Raw genomic sequence first — 23,483 nt, 5'->3', positions numbered from 1 at the left:
TAAGCAAGGACAGAAAGAAGACAGAAGATAATTAAACGTAATATAGCGCGGTCAATTTATACCTACCTTAAAGATATGACTTAAAAGCTACATTAATTCCCATAAAGCTTAAAATCGTTTAAAACAAAATTACTCGTAAAAATAAAATTTGAAAGTCCTCATTAATCCGGTACCTGCGAAAAAAAATGTATGTAACGTAGAATGTATAAATTGTCTAAGCTAATAACAAATATCACTTATATTCTATGCGTAAATCGTGACCGTGTGAAATTACAAAGGAGCCATGCAATAATTTTACGGCCTGACTTTTTCCATCAATTCCTGTGTATCCACCATAAAAGTGCAAAAGTCCATTACGTCTATAGATTCAGTCACCTTTTATGTTATTACATCACAATGGCAAAGTCAATAACGCATAACATTGCCATAACGAAGTGATAATTGGACAGAACTGGAAGTACGAGTGCAGTAAGGTATATTTTAATTTCTTCATAACATTTGAATTGTTAAACCATTGCGTCGCATAGAAAGTGCTTTTAACGCATCGTCATCACTTAAGTATGGTGCTTATTTTATGATAAGTAAATACTCGATCTATTTGTCAAAGAAATACGTAATAGTAAGAAGTAAAAAGCTAAGCTTTCCTGAGCTTTTTACAAGTAAAAGAAATTGTGAACGTTAAAAAAGCTCATTATATCGACATAAAGGGATGCCGAGGTTCTCCACCTTGCTTTATGATATGTAATCTAATCTTACCTGTCTTTTCTAATATTAATAACCATTATGTAACCTGCTTTAGCTTTTTATGGCTAGCACGAATTTAATCAAACGATGTTGGTTCTTTTTTACCCGTCTACGGCGAAAACAAAACTAAAATCACAGAAAATTAAATACCTAATAAGTATCTATAATCCCTTCCTGTTTATGATTTTAGGTGTAGGAATACATATACTGCTGAATAGCGTATCTAAGTTCAAATCCGGTCCGGGGCATGCATCTTCAACTTTTCAGTTACGTGCATTTTAAGAAATTTAATATCACGTGTCTCAAACGTTGAAGGAAAACATCGTAAGTTATATTAAGGATCTTCAATTATTTGTAAATATAATATAGACTATAGGAGTCGGGGACAGTGTAACTACCCAACAGTGAAAGACTTTTACAAATCGGGTCAATAGTTTAATTCAAAGCATCACCATCTTTCTCTTTATAAAGTTTAGATGTATTAGCTAGAAGTAGCAAGACGATACTGAAACAGAATTAAATATCCTTAACTATTGAGGTTTCATTGAATATCGTCTAAACTTAGGCGTCTACAAATCTGTATCGCACGCATAGCATCAAACGGATTTTTAATTTTACAGTAGTTGGACTCCGTTCGATGCGATCCGTACGAAGCGGATCAGTGGACGCACTTGTATGACTTTCTACACAAAGAATACTACAAATATATGCATCCGATACGTATGCGGATCAGTGGACGCCTACTTTAACAAGCACGTGTTGTTGCAGGACGAGCGAGCTGGTAGCGCTAGTGGCGGTCTCATGCACGCTGTTCCTGTTCCTGCACACGCGGGACCTCAGCACCAAGCTGCGACAGATGCAGCGCCTCAACGATGACGTCACCGCCTTCAACCACCTCACAGACAGTAAGTCAACAGATCTTTACATAGAATACTAGCACAACCCCTTTTCGACCGTTAAAATATAGCCCATGCAGTTTCTGTCGATGAAGTTGATGTGAATTATTTTCATTTTATTTATTTAATTTCTACACCACAAAACAAGGAAACAATATAACAAACGAATAAGTCTCCAAAGAGTTAAAAAATCTTTTGTGGGTTTGGGTGTACTCTTCAATAACAAGATCCCCAAGACTGTGATGGACTTGCCAATGCAAAACTTTAAGCAATGTGTTAAAAAACATTTACTTAGTCGAGGTTACTACACTATTGATGAGTTCCTTAACGACAAAGGTGCTTGGAGGCCATTGGATCAGCTTCCACCTTCACACAGGAAATAAAACTATAAGAAATTGTAATTTAATTGTTATCAAATGTAAATTGTAATACTGTATGACGTTTTCAAAAGAGCAACTGTTGAGTTTCTTGCCGGTTTCTCTCAGCAGAACCTGCCTTCCGAACCGGTGGTAGAATCTTTACAAATAGTCAACTGACGTGTCAAAAGTGCTTGTAAACTGAGCCTACTTGAAATAAATGAATTTTGAATTTTGAATTTTTTGAATTTTTAAGTAAAATTAGAGGTACTATAAAGTATTTGAGTTTATTCGTTGCTATGTACATACAAAATTACAAATCTTTCGACTCTATAATATTAATGTAGAAGTGTAGACACCATAGTTGCTTTTAACTACGCAACGTATTTTAATGCGGCAAAATACGAGTAGATAGTGTTTAAAGTATATACTAGTTTAAAACGCCAGCCATAGACGATCAACTTTACCGTTAATTCTACAATACTTGCTAAGCGGACTTGATGGTGTGTGTCTGGAAATAAAGAACTTCGTAGTTTAGAATTTAGGTTCGCTAGTATTACTACAAAATGTAATAAATTACCTATCTACCCATCCATTAAAGAAAAAGGGAAGGCAATAAAATATCTCACGAAAAAAATATGGGGTGGACAGTTTCAATGGGAATTTTAACCTATTTTAAAACATTTGGTACCTAACTTAAACACGAGATTAGCATTTTAATCTGCAGTTCATATATTTACTGAATACATTTTATAATATTTACCTACGTTATATCGTGGATTAGTTTTTTTAATTAACTTTTGATCGAGGTCATTAAAGATGATTAACAGTGTTTTTGCACGGTAGAGAAGAGTCAATGACATCCTTGTAAACGTGTTAATTAATGAAAAGTCGTTAAGCTAATTATCATCTAACTTCCTTTAAGTAATGTTACCGATACGGCGATAAAGATCGAAGATATGTTTTCCAGATCCATTAGTCTTTATGTATGATGTTTTTGGATGTAAAACAGTTACGTATCTTGGAAGTTCTCACAATAAATAAATCATTTTTAACACTCCTTTAATTATCGTATAATGTTACATGCTTAATTGTCTAATAAAAAATTTAATAGCTTTGTTTTAGTTGTAGTTGGTCTAGTGATTATCCTGTGTCGTCATCGTCATCATATCAGTTGATGGACGTCCACTGCAGGACATATAGGGACTGCCTATTGTAGGGACTTCCAAACATCCTGAGCCGCCTGCATCCAGCGAATTCCTGCGACTCGCTTGATGCAGGCGGCTTGTGGCAAGTCCACCTTAAGTCGACACCTTTCGACGACCAACACCGTGCTTTCTACATTGGGAAAGGGTAGGGTAGTGGTAGGATTGGGGTAGCAGATGTGTAGGGTGGGAGTAGAATAGGATAGGGGTAGGGAATGAGTCAAAGTGAAGCTTTACCGGGTCCGCTAGTATATTTTAGATTTATGTTAGTTTACGTTAAAGTTAAATTACTAATTAGTCGCACAAGTTAGGTAGATCGTAATCTTATGAAGTAAGAAACTTGTTTTTTTACAACAGAAAAAAAAATTGGTTGAATATGACGATGATTGTTAAGTCTCAGAAAAAAGCGGAACTTTTGTATAAAATTCAGTCCTTTGAAGTTAGAAGGGTTCCACACAGACGAAGTCGTAGGCGTCCGCTAGTCTACGAAAATTCCGTTTTATACTAACAATTACGAAACATACCAATCGTAATCATAATTATAACATTTATGTCCATGTACGTGGGCGGCAGAGATTCATCTCTATTTTGTGTAACTAACACTAATACTATACTAACGCTAAAGTGTTTTTAATTAGGGGGTAGTCCAGTTTTTGTTATAATAAAACATCCATCAAAATGTTTACCTCGGGCACTCACTGATTGTTTTAAAACAGTTTTAATATGAACAATCCAGTTTTATAATTTAAGCCTTTGTAAGGATTAATGAAAAAAAAATACATGACTGTTCAGTTTTGTAGGTTGCATTTTCTATGTAAGGAAAAAAGATACAACAAAAAAATTAGAAAAAAAATAAATATAAAACATGAAAACCCACTAAACTAAAAAGCGAAAAACAACTTCATGTTTAAGTTCTACCTGCTGATAAGTTTGAGGCGGTACTAACCTGGTGACATATATTCATGTAGATAAAGATTTAGGTTTTGTCCTGTTCTTTCATGTGGTCATTTTAGAAGCGGCTTAAATAAATACGTCACTAGCTTAGCACCACCTTCAATATTCAAGGTACACTTTTGAGAAGGTACACGTTTTTTATACTAATATTATATATTAGAATATAATAGATTGGTGGACTATTGGTCTAACCCATTCTGAGAGGAGATTTGTGCTCAGCAGTGAGCCGAATATGGGTTGTTATTTTACTATAAAACAAATTAATTATTATTACAAGTAATTCTGGAACCCGCGTTCCATAGTGTTCTAAATTTTTTTTTTTTTTGAAACTAAACAAATTTATTCGGTATCCAAAATTAAAACTAAGAATTACACAGTATATTAAATTTAAATTTATAATAAATAAAATAATTATAACAAATACACACCATCTAATTAATTTTATTTTACTATTAAATTTATTTTGCTGCGGTTGTGTTTTGTCCAGTGAACCAATGTTTTCTTAAAGATAAAAAAGGTATAGACTGAAACGACCTACGTAATTTTATAGTTATTTTATATAAACGTACCTACGTAATATCCTCATATAATATGTTGACAGACCTGTATGATTTTACGCACGGATTTATTAGTTTTTAACAGTAAATAGCTTAACGCAATTATTAACAATTATTTAAGAGATTAAAAATAATTAAATACGTAACCTACGAATCGAAAAATGCGGAACCGACGGGATTTGATGTTACCTGATGTTACCGCTAAGAAGTTACATGTCCAGCCAAGAATTCATCCGCAATATGTATTACGTTACATAACTACGTACAACAGACGTCAACACCCATACGTAGTTGATGTCCCTTGGACGCGTACGAAGCGTTTCGGTTCTTTGTTCCTGATCCGCACTGCGAAGTTATGGAATGCCCTTCTAGCTTCCGTTTTCCCTACCACCGACTACATGTATATTCACGTGAAGAGTAAATAGGCATCTTCTAGGCAAGCGCGTTCCACCATAGACTGCACCATTGCTTACTGTCAATCATAATTGCAGCTAAGCGCTCTCCTATAGGTATAATGTAAAAAAATGTACAATTGTAGGTTCATATCCACTTACGCATATTTTATAGTCGATCTTCTAAAACATATCGCCTATTAGTCAAAGTTTCGAAACTAACGTCTGGATACTGATTCGATCATAAGATGGCAACGTCGTGTAAGTGATAACACTTTGGTTTTAAAATCTATTCACACAATATATTTTATGCGCGCGGATAAAACGCATGAACGTGCTTCAATCGCAACTTAGTTACACCTTTGAAATATAAAAGAATTTCATTATGTGTGTATTTAGTAACTTGATAACTTATTTATAAATAAATATATATAAATAATTAAACAAACTAACTAATAACTTAGTTAAATTATACTATACTTAGCTAAATGTATACTTCTTAGATAAGTAGAAATGAGTTAGGTTGAATGATTTATTATTTTCTAACATTCGTGCATTATAAACAAATATGTACATATGAATGTACGTTTAATAAAAATTGGCACTAACGCGTCTTTAACATTATATCTATTCGTGTTTGTGTTGAAATCAACTTAACAAACATTTAATATGTCGTTGTAAATAGGATTTTTAAAACGCACGTCTGTAAAATGCGTCGTGTGTTAGAGCTTTAAGCGACGATCTGTCAGATGTTTACGATACACAGTCCGTCTTGATACTTGTCACTAAACATTGGATGAATCATTTGTTAAGAGTACGTGAAGTGAGTTGAGATGTAAAACTAAAGCCGCGTCCGTGTAGACAGGTGTTATTTTTACGAGTAGACATGATTGATTATTATAATTTATCGGAGTGTACATTACGATGTTAACACCTAAATGTGATAATATGATAGATATGTTGTATAAAATGTGCGACTCAAGTCGATAAACGTCATGTGTGTATACATTATGATCAAAGTTAGCATACGATTCTCATATTTACTAAACAATATATATATTTATCAAAGCATCTGATGCAGTCATTAATTACTTACCTGATAAAATTTACACCTGTAATATGTGTCTCATCTCATGTCATAAAATAGATACTTTTACACGGCATGTCATAAAATAGACTACTTTTACACGCTTTATATTACCTTAACTTGTAACTATATATGTAAGAAGATCTTGAAATCTTAATTTGACCCACTTCCCGGTCTTCGTGTAGGATGAAATTTTGCACACGCTCTGAGTTCTGATGACAATACATGACTAGCTAAGAAACGTCATTACAAATCCAATATGGCGGCCTCTCCAAGATGGCGTGGTTGTTTGAAATCCACTCCCATGATAGGGATATCAAATAAAAGGATTTGCTGTCAGAAATACGAAAAAATCACGTGACTTAATCCAATATTTGTAAATTTTCGCGCGTGATAAAAGCGTGTTTTTTAGTTTTTTAAACTATTTAAAGTTATTACATAATATTGTAGTTATTACATTGCCAATCTCAATTTGTCTAATTACTATACAATCTTGACTAAGATTTCGTTTCTACGAAATTTTAATTATTGATTTTTGCATTCACAATTCACTTAATTATCGATCATTTCATGCAACATGGGAATTAAAATCAGGATTTATATATTTATCACTATTCGATTTGCATATAAAACACATTTTATGTACGCATGATGAAATATTAAGGTAGATTCACACGGGTCGATTCGCATCGTGCGTGCGTCCTGAATAATATCTATCTCCGACCCGAGCAGCGTGAATTAGTTCATACACAGATCTCAGACAGAACGCTAGAGATATATTGATTGTCTAATAACGGTTTGATGTGAATTCACCTTTATTTTCTCTACATTGGACTACAAAACTATCCACACCTAACACTAATAAACGCGAAAGTATGGGCTGTTTGTTACTTTTTTACTCAAAAACTAAAGTTTGGGACAGTGACAGATTTATACCCTAGATTAAGCCCAGGCTACTTTTTATCTCGGAAAATCTATGGTTGCAGGATTTTTGATAAATTTAACTCGGACGAAGTTGCGGACGCTATCTAGTATATTAAAAATACGAAATTGAACTAAAAATACGAAAATTAATAAATTTGTTACGCTTTTGCGGCTAAATCACTAAAAAGATTTAAAAAATATTTTCACCTGTGGAAAGCTTCATTATCAGAGACTGACACAGACTATAATTTATCACCAAATTCCCAAAGAAAAACCCGGCTAGTAAACCATAAAAGTAAAATATAATCTAAATAGTACCGCAGCATTGGTATTTTTTTTTTTTTTTTTTTTTTAATTTATTTGGGTTAACAAACAGTAAACGATAAGATTACAATTCAAAAAATTACTGACATTAAGACTAAATCGTTAACCTACACCGTTAACCACAGATTAATATAATTAATACAAGAAAAGTGAAATATTAAAAGTGAAGTGATATTGAAAGATTAAGCTACTTATACATTAGATTTTAAATTTTTTGTGACAATTGTTTTTTGAATTTACTTGGACGAGTATCAGAATATAAATCAACGTAGGTATAATTATCATTATAGTTTCGCATTAGCGCATACATTGGCGAACGCTTTCCAGTGTTAGTACGGCATTTACCTATAGCAAACAATGGTTTTTTAATTCGCATTTGTGTAAGACGTGGAACTCTATAATTTAATTTATTATTAATAGGTATGCAGTCATACTTTCCATGACAAATGTCATAGAGGAGCAAAGCCAATAGCTGAGTGCGTCTAGTCTTAAGTGTATGAATATTGTATTTTTCAAGAAGATAATCATACGAGCTATAATTTCTAAAGAATTTGAAGTTTACACGTTTTAAGTATTTCTTTTGTACTGATTCAAGGGCTTCAATATACTTCTGGTAGTACGGATTCCATACCGATACAGCATATTCCAATTGCGAACGTATAAGACTCTTGTAAATGTAAAGAAAAGTTGATGGTCGGGTAAACTCCATACAACTTCGCATAACAAAACCATACATTTTAAAAGCTCTGTTGACAATATTATCTATATGAATATCCAAATGTAATTTTGAATCCAAAACTACACCAAGATCTTTAACGCTGTCTGCTGAGTCTAATTCTGTACCACAAAGTTTGTATTGAAATTTACTAACAACTTTTTTTTTTGTAAATCGAATTAATTTACACTTATTTAATGCTAAACTTAATTTGTTTTCCTTGCAATACGTTGAGAAACGGTCTAGATCTTCTTGGATTTTAACATGATCGTACAAATTTCGAATTGAGTAGTAAATTTTTAGGTCATCAGCATATAGAAGTATGTTGCTATGCTGGAAACACGTATTTACGTCATTTATAAATAGAATAAATAAAAGAGGACCTAATATAGAGCCCTGTGGCACACCAGAGGTTACAGGAACGAAAGCCGATTCGAAACCATTAACAACAACTTTCTGTGTACGGTTAGAAATATAAGATTTAAACCAACGCCAAAGACTGCCTCGAATTCCATTATAAGCTAGTTTATTTAGCAAAATTTTATGATCAACTCTGTCGAAAGCCTTTCGGAAATCTGTATATATACTATCTGTCTGAATATTTGTGTCTATTGCTTCAAAAAGGTATGTCGTATAGATTAAGAGGTTGGTGGTAGTAGACCGTTTTTGAACAAAGCCATGCTGCTGCTCGATTATTTTCCCATGTAGCGAGGGATAAATACTTTTATGCACGAGACGCTCGAAAAGCTTTGACAGAGCCGGTAATATTGAGATCGGACGATAGTTCTCAATATCTCTCCTTGAACCACTTTTGTGCACGGGTACGATACGAGCTGATTTCCAAATAGAAGGAAAAATTCCCTCAGAAAGACAACGGTTAAAAATATGGTGAATGGGCTCAAAAAGCGAGTTTGCAGTCTCTTTTAAGAAGACAGGCGGCAGATTGTCAATGCCTGAGCCTTTTGATACGTCTAACAAACGAAGTTCGTTAAGAACTTCTTCTTTCGTTAACGTAATATTACATATTGATAGATCAGATTCAGTGTTTTTATCTGGAAGGTTATTTATATCATAACTTGCACTTATGTCGGAAGGTTCAAAGACAGAACTGAAAAAGGTTGAAAAGAGACTACATATATCTTCTGGAGTGCTAGCATTATTATCTTTATAGTACATAACGTCTGGTATTATGGTTTGACTCTTTTTACTGTTTATATAGGTCCAAAAAAAGTTGACATTATTCTTAATACTATTTTCCACCGCGGCCATGTAGTTACGATAGCAAATTTGAGATCCAGTCTTGAATCTTTCCCGATACAAAGAAAAATTACATTCATCAGTCCTGTTGCCATATACTTTCCATTTTATCCAGGATTTATTTTTATTTTTAAATATGTGTACAAGAGCACGCGAAAACCATATGGGATACTTGGATGATTTTACACATTTAGTAGGCACATGTTTTCTTACGACATTATAAATCAATTCATAAAACTTGGCCACCATGTCTTCAATATTTTCGCATCTATATATTACACTCCAGTCGATATTTAAAAGCTCCTTGTTAATTATTGTAAAGTCAGCTAATTTGAAGTTATAATCGATACGAGGTTTTGTTTGAAGGGGTGCAATATTATCTTTTAACGGTGTAAGAATGTAAAACGCCGGATGACACTTATCTAATGGAACAAGAGGCATTTGTGCTCTAAGTGGTTTGCAATTTTGAATATTTGTCACAAACAAGTCGAGAAGTCTGTCCTTGTCATTTTTAAAAACGTTAAGTTGATTACCATCCGTAATCGATAAAAAATTTAATAGGTATTTATTGGCCAAGCAATAATTAGGATGTACAATTGGTCGCGCAAACATATTATTGTGTACTACCCAGTCGAGAGTTGGTAAATTAAAATCCCCTGCAATAATAAAATTACTTACACCGGGTGACTGGATAACATAGGATAGATAATCGAAGTAATTAGCGTATATTTCAGAGTTGAGATTCGGAGGCAAATAGACGGCGCTAATAATGCAACAATAATTACGAGCGCGCAGTTCGAGCAAAACATATTCTATTAGAGGCGGCGGGAGGGGCGGCGCGGGCGCGGTACGCGGTGCGCACTCGGCCACAGGCAGCTCCCTGCGCACAGCCACAAGTACCCCGCCTCCGTCCCGCTTACCGCAGCGATCGAGTCAAAGTCGATGGTATGACACGATCCAGCGTGATTCATTATTGTTTAATGATAAAACAATAACTTTAAACGATAGTAATGTTTTCTATTATAGTAAGAGACAACCGTAAGATTACCGTTCGTGTTCAATCGTGAAAATAATCGTTACTGTGACTGGTGAGGCGTGATGAATTAATAATTGAAATGCGCCGCATGTAGAGTAAAGTATCTACATGTTAAATATAAGTCGACAGTTATAAATCGAACGAAAAATTCTATTAGCCAAGCCAACGCCCCGTGACTTCACCCGCGTAATTCCTGTAAGAAGATAAAATATCTAGATACTCACAAATAACGTCGCTTTCTAGAGATAAAAGGTTTAGTACATCCAGGGATTACCATCTACAATACCACAAACTATACCTCTATACATATAATATTAGTATAAATTATTATTATTTGCAGTTTTCAACATCTTCTGTTACTATTTTTTTTTTATTAAGCAAATAGGTACTATATATTTACGTTATGCTACAAAATAAGGAGTTTTGGGAAGGTCAATAATTTATAAAAAAAAAGTAGTAGTCCTCATAATAGATAGTAATAGTGAAATAATACAAAATAACATAAAAAATACTTTTGTTTTTGAGAAGTATGTGTGTATTAGAATTGTCCGTTTACATAGTCGGTAGTCGACGAGTATAATATCCGTAAACAGCTATCGAAGTCCATAAAACAAATACGCGTACGTGTAATCGTTTACGATCTAGCGAACGTGTTGTGTTTGTATCGCCCGCGCGATGTAGATCAACTAATAAGGAAGTTGTAGGTTAGAAGTTAGAACGTGCGGCGCGTGCACCGCCTTGCGGTCGCGGGTTAATGGGCGCATACCTTAATACCAAACCTTATTGCTGTTTTGGACTTTGATTACAGTGCTAACCACATAAGGGTGTATTGCGATGGTTTGAAGTCCTCCATTCCTTAAGTCACACACAAGGGAGCGATAGGACTGATCTTACTCATATTACTGACTAGCTAACGCCGCCCGGTTTCACCCGCGTGATTCCCGTTCCCGTAGGTATAGGGCAATAATATATAGCCTTCCTCGATAAATGGGCTATCTAACACTGAAAGAATTTTTCAAATCGGACCAGTAGTTCCTAAGATTAGCGCGTTCAATCAAACAAACAAACGAACGGACTCTTCAGCTTTATAATATTAGTATAGATAACATTAGACTCAATGTCCTTCTACACCGAGGTCTGAATCTCATAGGTTTTGGCCCGCTAGGTTTTTGTATTCTTGCCGCTTTTTTTAACAGTTCCTTCACCTTTATCTAAGGCTCGTCTCTGGTAGACCTTCTACACAAGCTCAAACTCCTGGTGACTTTGCTGCAATCTTATCATCAAATACTCAAACAGAAGCCGACAGAGATCGACACATATAATGTAAATGTAAATTAGCTCCATAAAAAAATTTGTTTATCTGTGAAAACTGCATGAAAATCATTCAGTAATTTCAGAGCTTAAGATGGATAAAGAAAAAAAGTATTTTTTATTTATAGTTGAATGCTGCTTTTATTTTACTATCTACAAAAGATGGAGTAGATATATATATTTTTTATTTAATTTAATTATTAGACACTCAGCTTTAAAATTCTATTAGGTATCAAAGAAAAATAAAAGACAGTAGTTCATTGCCCGACTTTAATAAAAACTGACCGCAAATCTGAATAAAACCGCTTGTACTATTTTCTTTTTCTACCATGAAGAAAAGTTTAATAATAAACCATTAAATAACCATGACAGCATAAATTAGGTTTTACCGCATTTTCCCACGTAGAAAAACTTCGCGAAAGTTAAAGAACAAATGTAACTGTTACTCACAATTTTATTATTAAATATTTTGTATTGTTTATGAAATAAATGCGCAAAGAGTAGGTGTACCCACATAGTATAGTAGCGGACGCCCGCGACTTCGTCCGCCCTTAAACCTCCTTAATTCGGCCCTCTTCTTAAGCGGACGTCAACTAACTACGTCCTACGCATACTATTTTCTATACTATTTATTTATATAAAAAGGTCATTTGACATACATCTTTGTATGTCAAATGACCTTTCGCTTTAACGTCAAAAAATACAGTATTTCTCAGTTAATAAAAAAAATTAAGTGGATTAAAGTAGGTATAGGTATAAATTGTTTCCGAATATCTTCTATATATATAAAAATGAAATGCTGTTCGTTAGTCTCGCTAAAACTCGAGAACGGCTGAACGGATTTATCTTATCTTGGTCTTGAAATGTTGGTGGAGGTATAGAGAAGGTTTAAAAGGTGAGAAAAATTAGAATAATTGCCGGGAAGGCCATAAAAACAAACGTTTTCTATTTCCCATACAAATGTAGATTGTATTTGTATTTCCCATACAAATAGGGAAGAAGTGCACATAAGTCAAAGTGAAGCTTGACCGGGTCCACTAGTAATAGAATAAAACAAGCCCGCCCAACTCAGTGGGTCACTACTGACATAACACTTGTTGGAGTGATTGACATACAACGCTAATAGGTAGAAGAAAAGTGGTAAAAACAGTTACTCTCCCATTTTGATTGACGGTCAATTGATGCGCACTGTTTCTTATCCTATGACCGGTTCACACGATATCGTTGCGCTGTCCACTGCTACGACTCTACGTATAAGACATTTCAAATATTTGCATGTTTGCCTTATAATACAGAATAGCTTATTCGAATATACGTAATGAAATTTTTAATATTGAATACAATATTATCATTATTACGAATACTTATGTATATTAATATTTCATTTTGATATTTTATACGATTATAAATAGGTATCCAAGACAACGCTTTTTTTAAAATTAGGTTCATAAATCTTTATTCAAGTAGCATGTTTAGTTATCCTGACGGACAATATTTAAAACTGAACTTAAAATGTGACGTAAGAAGAAGTATTTTATATATATTTATGTCTTCTTGTCATCGTTTGTAATTTTTTATTTCTGTCACATTTATCGCTGCAATCACAAAATCAAGAATGATTTCGATTCATTTAATAATTTTGAATCAAAAATGCTATGTATTACTTTAAGTAAAAATTAACAATATTTTATATTATCGTTTCGATGTTTTGTCAACGTAGTTTGTGTGAACTATAAGGCCCTATAATGCCCAGCGGTCGGTACCGTTGCATTTTATATTATTAACTAAATTAAATTACTTTCTGGTAATGCAACGTAACAAATAGCTTTGGCATAAATATAAATATTTATACTGATGCATATCAATTCAGAGATAAAATTTGAATACATTGATTGATTGTATTGAAATTGTATTTAAATGGTTATGTAGCCTGTGTTTTATTGGATGTATAATAAATAATAAAGCAAGAAACTTAGTAACTAAATAACTGGCAAAATTCACTTCCAGATTGCCAGTTATTGAGACGGGATATCAATTTGTACATTTATAATTAAATAATTTGGCAAAAAATTGCAGAAAGAGCAGTAGTATATATTTTATTAAGTATATATTTATAGTATATATTTCATTTTTATTGTTTATTGCACACATTTTTTTAAATTTATTTTTTTAGTTTCATTCTTCGAGTTAATAAATAATTTCTCAAAAGAAACCTAATGAGACTGGCCAAGCAATAGATGAAATAGTAAGCCCACTTAACAATTAATGAATTTCGGTACTGTACCTACTAACTTTATTCATAGACCTGAAGTGGGCGGTCAGGTTTATTTGAACCAATGCAAATTAAACTGTTGTATTAGTCGGACCACAGCGCCTGAAGCTAGTAGTAGGAGTTCCAATTATAATGAATGCACTAGCATGCATTTATTTTCCATGTCTGTTCCATTTACGGGAGTGCTATATTAGAGTCCTTGATTTAGTTAAACTGACCCTGCGGCTCCACCTATTTAGATGCTGTTTCTGTGGATATATCGGGATTGAAAGTACCTAAGTGACATGCCAGATTATCGCTTACCTTTTTAATGACAAGTTAGTTTTTTTTTAATTTAAACTATCGTGAGTGTTATTCATATTTATTGATTCTCTCTCTCCGCGTCGTGTTCCTCATTACTGAGGGTCGTGACCCCTATCACACATTCATAACTTTTTTCCGCACGATGTCACGCCATGCGGCTCGGCTTTTCGCGACTTGTAGAGCATCGTGTACTTTTGTATCGAGAGTGGTGCGGATTTGATCTGACCAACGCATCGGGCTACGTCCCCGAGGTCTCTTTCCTTCCACTTTGCCAGTGATAACAAGTTTCTCTAGGTTATCTCCTTCTCTCCTGGCAATGTGACCGAAGTACTCAAGGATCCTCTGAAGACAGGTGGTGGAAAGTATTTCGAGATGTTGAGTTGTTTCAACACCGATGCATTGGTCCTATGCGCTGTCCACGGAATACGGAGTATTCTTCGCCAGCACCACATCTCAAAGGCATCTATGCGATGCCGATCAGCTGATTTGATAGTCCATGTCTCAGCTGCATATGTGAATATTGGAAATTCGGATTGAAAATTGAAAATTGGGATATTAATTGATTATGCAACGGCTAAAACTCACGTGATATTAGGTCGGAGTATGCCTGACTAGTTTAGAATCCATACGGGGCCCTTAGTCATTAGCTGGTGCTTGCGAAGAGGGGTTGAGGGGGGGGGGGGGGAGTGCGGTCTCCTGCTAGGCTATTCTGTAGCAATATTTTTTAATTCGCGATATTTTTATAAAACACAAGTTTCGAATTCACCTCTATCTCTCTCTGTTTAACACGATACTATAGAATGAAAAAGATAGCGGTGAATTCAAAACTCGTACTTGCGAGTTATACAAAACATCGTTAGGCTATAGGCTATATATTATCCCCGTATTCCTACGGGATCGGGAACCACGCGGGCGAAACCGCGCGGCGTCAGCTAATACCCCATATATACAGCGCATCGCTTTTCAAGTCTTGCAAGATAAGTTTAGGTGATGATTTACTATCAAGTATCGATTAACCTTTTTAAATAGGTACTTCCCGTTAAGTTCGATCAAAACGAAATAAGATATTAAAATATCCAGTTATAAACAATAGTGACCTATCTCGTAAAATATAATACTTACTTGTTTTATATCCCTCGCTTATAACGGAGACCCTAAGGCGTGATATTGACCTAGGCCGCCGTGCTAACATTTATTTATTATTCTAGCTTGACTCAGGTCTCAGGTATGCATGAAATGAAAATTAATATAATATTATCTGTGGCCATTGTTGTATTTAGAGCCGTGATAGCCCAGTGGATATAACCTCTGCCTTCGTTTCGGTGGGCGTAGGTTCGAATCCGGCCGGGGTTCCTCCAACTTTTCAGTTATGTGCATTTTGAGAAATTACATATCACGTGTCTCAAACGGTGAAGGAAAAACATCGTGAGTAAACCTGCATATCTGAGAATTTTCTTAATTATCCAGGCCAGCGTGGTGGACTAAGGCCTAACCCCTCTCATTCTGAGAGGAGACTCGCCCTCAACAGTGAGCCGAATATGGGTTGTTAATGATGATGATGATAGTTATACCATTTGCAATTTATTGAACAGCTGTTTTAATTCTAAGTGTTTGTTATATATTTACGTACTTACTTGACTTTTATAATAATTCTATCAGCGGATACTTGCGACTTCGTCCGCCCTTAGACCTCCTTAATCTAACCCTAGATTTTTTATACTTAGCAAATAAATATAATAATATTTATTGAAGATTCAATATTTAAAATTCTGTAAGGGAATGTTAATAAATGCTCCCATACTTGTGGAGTATTTTCAGATGTGACCCCAGCTACACACTCCCTGAGACTGCGTGCCACAGTGACACGAGCCCCTCTCGGAATGCGCTTGACCACTCTGGTCCCGTTTTTTAAATTTGCGAGCCTCAACCATAGGGGTGAGTCACTCGAGAGGCCATTATCACACTGTACATTGTCTGAAGAAATACTTTATTGAAGCAATATTAATATTTATTTAACAATAATAGTTGAAGCTATCTGTAACAATGAAATGAGGTAAGTAAACCAAAACGTAACTACCTACTTACCTTTTGTAAACTTACGTTTTGGTAAACTTACGAGTTTGCAAACTAATCACTTAACCCGTTCACTGCGGCACTGATTTTTCAGTACTTTCTTCTGGTGCGTTACGAGGTTTTTTGACCTCATACTAAAACGGTATGTGATACGAGGTCCATCGACCTGGTAACTCTTGAAAACGCTAGACTTACAAGTTCAATTGACCTCGTACCGCAGCGAGCGTGTTAATCATTTCTGAATAAAGATTCCTTTTTACATTTTTGATCTTAATTAGCGACGACAAAAAATGTAAACACCAATTACAGAGATTATTATCAAAGAGATGAATTATTATGGGATTTAAGGAAGCATTAAGGTTTGATACAATCCCATCAGTCATGAACACACCTCGGCTTACTACCGGAATTAAGTTATATCCAGCGTCGAACAAAAATAAAAAGAAAGGAAAGCTTTTTTCAAACTTTTTTTAGATACCTAAGATAATGTAATTTCACGCCACTATAGTTAGGATTTCATCTCTGTTTAATAACCTGCCTTCCGAACTGAATTATGTGAATAAGGACAATAAAGTCCTATTGTATTCAGTTTCTGAATGTACCGTTATATCTGTATCCTCAGTAACTATCCTCACCTCACCTCAGGAATAAATCCAAAAATCCATGGTTTCCCGAGATTTGCGAAAACTGATGATTTTAATGATATGAATGTTTGTTACTCTTTCACGCCTCAACTACTGAACCGAATTAGCTGAAAATAGGTATTAAGATATATTATAGCCTGAATTAACACATATACCACTTTTTATCCCGGAAAAATCTATGGTTTCCGAGGGATTTGTGAAAAACTAAATTCCACGCCGACGAAGTCTCGGGCGTCCGCTAGTATAATAAAATGCTTCATTTAGTTTAGTTATAATCTACTAGTTTTAGATTTAGATACACATTTTATTACACGCCCAAAGCAGTATAATCTCGTCAGTAAAATGAAATAAATAGAAGCGGCAATCATAGAAGAGATTATGTACGAGCAATAAGCTAAAGTGCGAAGTAATTCCATGTCCGTCAGATCGCATGTAGCCGCGAGCGCCGCGAATGCTTACACAGATCTGACATTGATGTGTTGTGCTCTAATTTATGACGTGTTTCTAATTAAATTGTACGTGTTATTTATTTATTTACTAGCTGACGCCCGCGACTTCGTCCGCGTGGAATTCAGTTTTTACACGCGGGAACCGTGGATTTTTCCGGGATGAAAAGTGGCCTATGTGTTAATTCAGAGTAAAATCTATTTCCATTCCAAATTTCAGCCAAATCGCTTCAAAAATATTATAACACTCTATTACTATTTGTTTGTACAGCCGGTCGTATGCCTTCCACAGCCAGACTTGGACCAATTTAGAAATCCTCAATCGGCCCAGCCGGAAATCGAACCTAGGACCTCCGTCTTTGTAAATCCACCGCGCATACCACTGCGCCACGGAGGCCGTATTAAGAGTGGATAAAGGACGCTCTGTATAACGGCCCAGTCCAGGGATAAACCTCTATCATAACAGGATAAGGAGCTGTTTATAATTCCATTTTTGATTTTTTTTTTAAAAAGAATATTTGCCATATTTTATTATATGACCAATATCCCCATTCCCCTCCAACTAGTCAGGAAAGACTGTGCTAGGAGTGGGTACGACAATAGACCAACGGGGCGGGGATCCAACCACCACCCCCGATGATGACTCCAACCGCTCTTACCGTTGAGCTATTGAGGCTTTTCTGTGGACCTATGTCTAAAATCCAAATAGACGAAGTCGTGACCAAAAGCCAGTGTGTTTTATTGGTATGTTTATGTATCTTAATAACTCACTGGAATTGCCGTGAAGTTAAATAAAATTATATTCAATCAAACGTATAACTACCGTTGTAAAACGTTATAAAATAACTAGGAATTAGTAGTCATAGGTACCTATTAAAGTGTTTATTACCGCAAAACGAAAACCTCAAGAACAGCCGGGTATCTGTGATGTTTTTTAACCAGGCTGAAACTTGTCTTTGATGCCCCTGTAACTACTTACACGAGCTTCTCCAGAACATTGCCTATGGGTGGTAACAGGCAAGTCGAGTTGATAATGTGAAGAATTAATTAAATATCAGGCCTATGTTATTTGTTTGACTATTTTATTGTGGAAATGAGAAAAATTGTTACAAATTATATATATCTAAACACAATCACAAATATAATGAAAGAAAGAGAGAAGAAAGAAAATATATTTACTACTTTATGCCACACATCACAATTATTTCTAGTTACACCAGAACAATACCATATGTGGCATAACCTAGAAAAGATCCCAGCTCAGCACATTGCTACGAGTATATCATATACTCCCAATAAACAAAGAGCATACAGGGCTGATTTTCAGTTGGGACCCATCATATGATATAGACCAACATGGATATGTTATTCGCTATTTGCTAGTTATGAATTCCCTGGAGAGCCATGGTCAACTTTAAAAATTATCTACATAACTAATATAGATCATGATTCCTCATGTTATGCCAAAGAAAGAAAAAAATACGCTTTATAAGTAGTAATTGGACGATTAAGGGTCTGGACTTTCGACACCAGCTGCCTCCCGAAGCCACGGTCAAGACTACAGATGCTTACTGCACTTAACTATGGTAAAAGCATGGGCAAACAAACTTTAAACTTTTATAAATTGACGAAGTTAATGTTAAGACCTTTATGACTTTGGCGCCTCCCTAAAAATGCAAGTGCTTTATATGCCTATAAGTAGATAAGAGCCTGCCAAAGAGTTAAGATGTTGTAACAGGTATTTCTCAGGATTGAGGAAATAAATGAAACCTCCTATAAAACTGAAAATGAAAGTTTAGAATTAATGCGTTTACTTTCCAAGTGAAGAATGAATCATCTTAATAAAATCATCTTAATCGAATCTTTTTTCATTTCATTATAGTGTTTAAATGAACGCTCGTATAATATAGATTAGCCCACTTATTATGTGATCTTCGAGACCTTATACAACAATGAGATATATATCTTCCTTGTCAATAGATAGGTCTTTATGATGCGGTGAATGTAGAACAAGAAACCGATTGTTTCTTTTATATAAACGGTGACTTGACAGAACTTAGCTTCCTATACATTTACGAAAGAATCAGATTAAGATGAGATTGATAGGACTACTAATAAATTGAAATACTACGTTTTTTAGTAATGACAGTTTTTTTAATTGTATATAAATTAGGAGTATGCTAATAGTAAAGAAATTTTGTAAAAGTAACAGGATATCCGCGATCATTACTTTCGGAGCTACGGGAATTTGCGGAACTGCCACGGTTCCCTGATAAACGCCCCATAAAAAATGGCACGAATTAATGACGTCGTTGATTCCCTGATCGTTAGATTAGTATAAAATATTTTTGTTATTTGTGCGCATTATAGTTCATGTATTGAAAAATATCACGTTTATATCATCATATAACATCAATATTTTAAGACCTAAAAATCATCCCCATTGTAAATTTATGACAAATATTTTTCAGTTGTTCATAGCCTTCCCTTATTCGATTATGCTTTTCGTTTAATTGGAGGGGAAAGGAATAATTATTGGTCATATTTTAGCGGCTTATTTCTTTTAATTACAAGTATTTTATGGAAGTATAAGAAGATTATAATTATTTGAATGATCTGACTACAACCAACTCCAAAAATCCAACCACACGTTTTTTAGTTTATTTCATCGACTTTCACACTAACTTCTCTATTTCTCTATTTCTATTCACATAAAAAAAATCGGCATTTCCTTTTCCTTTTAATATGGTATTGAGGAGTTTCCGATTTCGTCTTAGGACACGTAGCATACGTTTATATTCCGTGCCTGTTCAAATTGCAATAAAGATGTAACAATGAACATTTGAAACTTAAATTGTTATGACACTTTCTACATGTCCCTTACAAATTGATTGATGCAATCATACCTCGTATGATATGTATGTATGTATGTATATAAACACTCCATGCGGTGTTTTAACCTGTAACGATATGATACCTGTATACGGATGATGATATTAATCTTTAATACTGTTAAAATTATCGCAAATGTATTATAGCAAATGATCTTAGAAACAATATGTTTAGCAATAGATAAAGAGGAATGCCCAGCGGCCAATACTGCGTCGGGAACTTAGGCATATTCCCGTGTAAAAGTATATGAACATGATACTTTGATGCATAAATAAGGATCTTTTTAAAAAATAATTAGTTTAATAAAAGTATGTTTCATAAAGAAAAATAAATTTGTTTATGACTATTCTTGTTCAAACAGTTCGCAGGTGGTACCAGCGGCGAAGTAACATGAAGCTGTATTAATTTTTTGTATAAAGTATTAGTAAAGTAGAATTATCAAGATTTTTTTATTAGATATAAGTAAATTACCGTTATATAGGGATGGGCATTTCCTTTTCATTAGAGATGAAACAAAGATTTGTAACTTATATGTACTTTACTAGTCGACGCCCCGCGGTTTCACATACGTAATTCCCGTTTCCATGAAAATAAAGCCTTTTACACGTTATTTGTGCGTTGCTTTGTTGTGGCAAAAGAATTTTCAAAATCGGTTCAGTAGATTCAGAGTATACCCCCTACAACACCATCGTCATCAACCCATATTCGGCTCACTGCTGAGCTCGAGTCTCCTCTCAGAATGAGAGGGGTTAGGCCAATAGTCCACCACGCTAGCCCAATGCGGATTGGCAGACTTCACACACGCAGAGAATGAAGCTAATTCTCTGGCATGCAGGTTTCCTCACGATGTTTTCCTTCACCGATCCTCACCTCACAACACCTCTCTTTATAATATTAGTATATATGTAGAGAATGACACTTTCTATATATCCATTAATGCAATCATACCTCGTATCATAGCAAATGGACTTAGAAAGGATACGTTTAGCAATACCATTGTCCATTCAAAGGTCGGTCGTCGGCCCGCGTCTCGGTTCGGTCCCGGAAGGCTGTCGCGCTTCCATCGTCCTCTACAACGAGGCCCATTGTTATAGCAATTTATTGCCTCCTTATGCGATACCGCTTGGTCCTATCTGTACTCTTAACAGCCATATGTTTCTAATAGTGTAAAATGTCGATGAATTGCATAAAAACGTATCTTTATCTTCACTGTCCCCGTTTTCTCATGGGAACGAGAACTACGCTGGTGAAACTGCGATGCGACGACAGCGAAATCTATACAGAGGTAAAGTTTTACAGAGGTAAAGTTTGTGTTATTGTAGGGTACTATCTAAACTAGTAACCTCTAGATCTACTGAATCTGAATACTGAACGGAGTTCGTATCAAGCGGTATGAACTTTCTTTTCTTTGGGACGGCTTATCTTCGTCAAAATTTCTTCGCCACTGCAAACAAAAATAATTCGTATTTCGTAACATATTAACCATAAACCAATCAAGCCGAAACCAATTTATTTGATTTTTAAAGTTTATCTAATTACATAAATAGTAAATATAAAAAATGTATAACGGAAAATATAGAATCAGATTATAGTAATTAAGCTACCATGACAATTTAACGCTATAATTTTAATAAAATCACCATTACAAAGTCGTTCGTATTTAATTAACATAAACATGAATTAATATAAAATTAACTTTCATTATTCAATAATGTAGCGTTATCTTATTTTAGTGTAAAAAAAGAACCGTTATTATTAGCGTTTTAAAAGAAAATTTATTACAAAATAAACCCTAGTATGTTAACGTTATCACCAAAAATATTTCCACGCATAATAATTTTGTTTTTTTTAGTGGAACGGGACCAAAATTGCAAAAACTGGTCATAATAAAGATAAAAATAACGGATATAACAAACAACGCATATAAACATGTCACGAAATGGCGGTAACTTTGTTTCCACTTACGATTTATCTATACTTCTGATAAATAGGATTTTATTTTAAGGAACACAACCTTAAAATAAAATACATACAGAATGAATTTGGAAAGTATGCCAGTGGGAACAAATCCAAAAAAGGAAAGTTATGCCAGAAAGTTAAATACTAGCTCAGTTTGTGTTTTACGCCTAAAACGCTGATCTAATTTTGATGACTCTTTTTATATAATTTTTAAAGAACACAAAAGTATAATATTAATGTTTGCTTTTTCTTCAAAGAGCAGCTGTTGAGCTTCTTGCCAGCTCTTCTCAGCAGAACCTTCTGAACCGGTGGTATAGTCTTTATAAAACAGTCAACTTGACGTTTCAGAAGTGCTTGTAGACTAAGAATATTTGAAATAAAGGAATTTTGAATTTTGAAGGAATTTTCTGTCAGGGTTGACGCTTGTATAATATTTCGCTAAAATATTTCGCTATTGACACATAATACAACGATCCAACTTAACCTAACACCCTCTGGATAAAATCCATGCTAAAACATTTTTAAGCGACTTCGAAAAAGGAGGAGGTTCTCAATCTCAGTCTACGTCTTTCACATCACCGGGTTAGCACCGCCTTGAAAATGATCAGCAGGTAAAACATAATACGATGTTATTTTTCGATTTTTAGTTTAGTCGGTACTTTTTATGGTTTTGAAGTCAGTTGAATTTTTTTATTGAAATGTTTATGGCATAGTTACAATACATGTATAGTGTGGATTAGCCTTTAGTATAACAAGGTTCTCTCTTGTGCACGCTTGTAGGAGTTATAGAGACAAACCTTTGCCCCCAACGGTTCGCGGAATCCTTATTTCTTCTCCGCACACTAATAATTCAGTTTAAACTGCTAAAACGTGACACGTCGTCGTTTTGCTGAACCGTTTCATTCCGTCCATACTAGCGTAGACGAAAATAGGAGCAAGTTTGATGACCTCTGCGGTGTAGGGGTGTGCTTTATGGTCTTAAGTGTCTTGAAACGATAACATTTTTAGTAAAGACATCTTTTTGTCAAATAATTTGATAGTTTGCGGCTTTGTTTGAAGCGTTTTTTATGAAAGAATTAAATTTAGGTTCGTTCGTTATCAACCCATTTCGGCTCACTGCTGAGCTCGAGTCTCCT

The 23,483-nt window shown here is 34.7% G+C and overlaps 1 protein-coding gene across 2 annotated transcripts in view; it reads left to right on the top strand.

Annotated features, from left to right (window-relative positions):
• The first annotated feature begins 1,517 nt into the window (after positions 1-1,517).
• LOC112052286 (heparan sulfate 2-O-sulfotransferase pipe) overlaps positions 1,518-23,483 on the top strand; it is a 64,702-nt gene continuing 42,736 nt past the window's right edge. For both annotated transcript variants that reach the window (XM_052885762.1, XM_024091308.2), the window contains exon 1: positions 1,518-1,649. In XM_052885762.1, coding sequence (XP_052741722.1) covers positions 1,601-1,649 — 49 coding nt within the window. In that variant the 5' untranslated portion in view covers positions 1,518-1,600. The remainder of the gene's footprint in view (positions 1,650-23,483) is intronic.

Source organism: Bicyclus anynana, chromosome 15 (assembly GCF_947172395.1).
Source record: "Bicyclus anynana chromosome 15, ilBicAnyn1.1, whole genome shotgun sequence".
NCBI lineage: Eukaryota > Metazoa > Arthropoda > Insecta > Lepidoptera > Nymphalidae > Bicyclus > Bicyclus anynana.
Note: the sequence above shows the minus strand (reverse complement) of the source record. Positions and strands in the feature narration are given on the sequence as shown.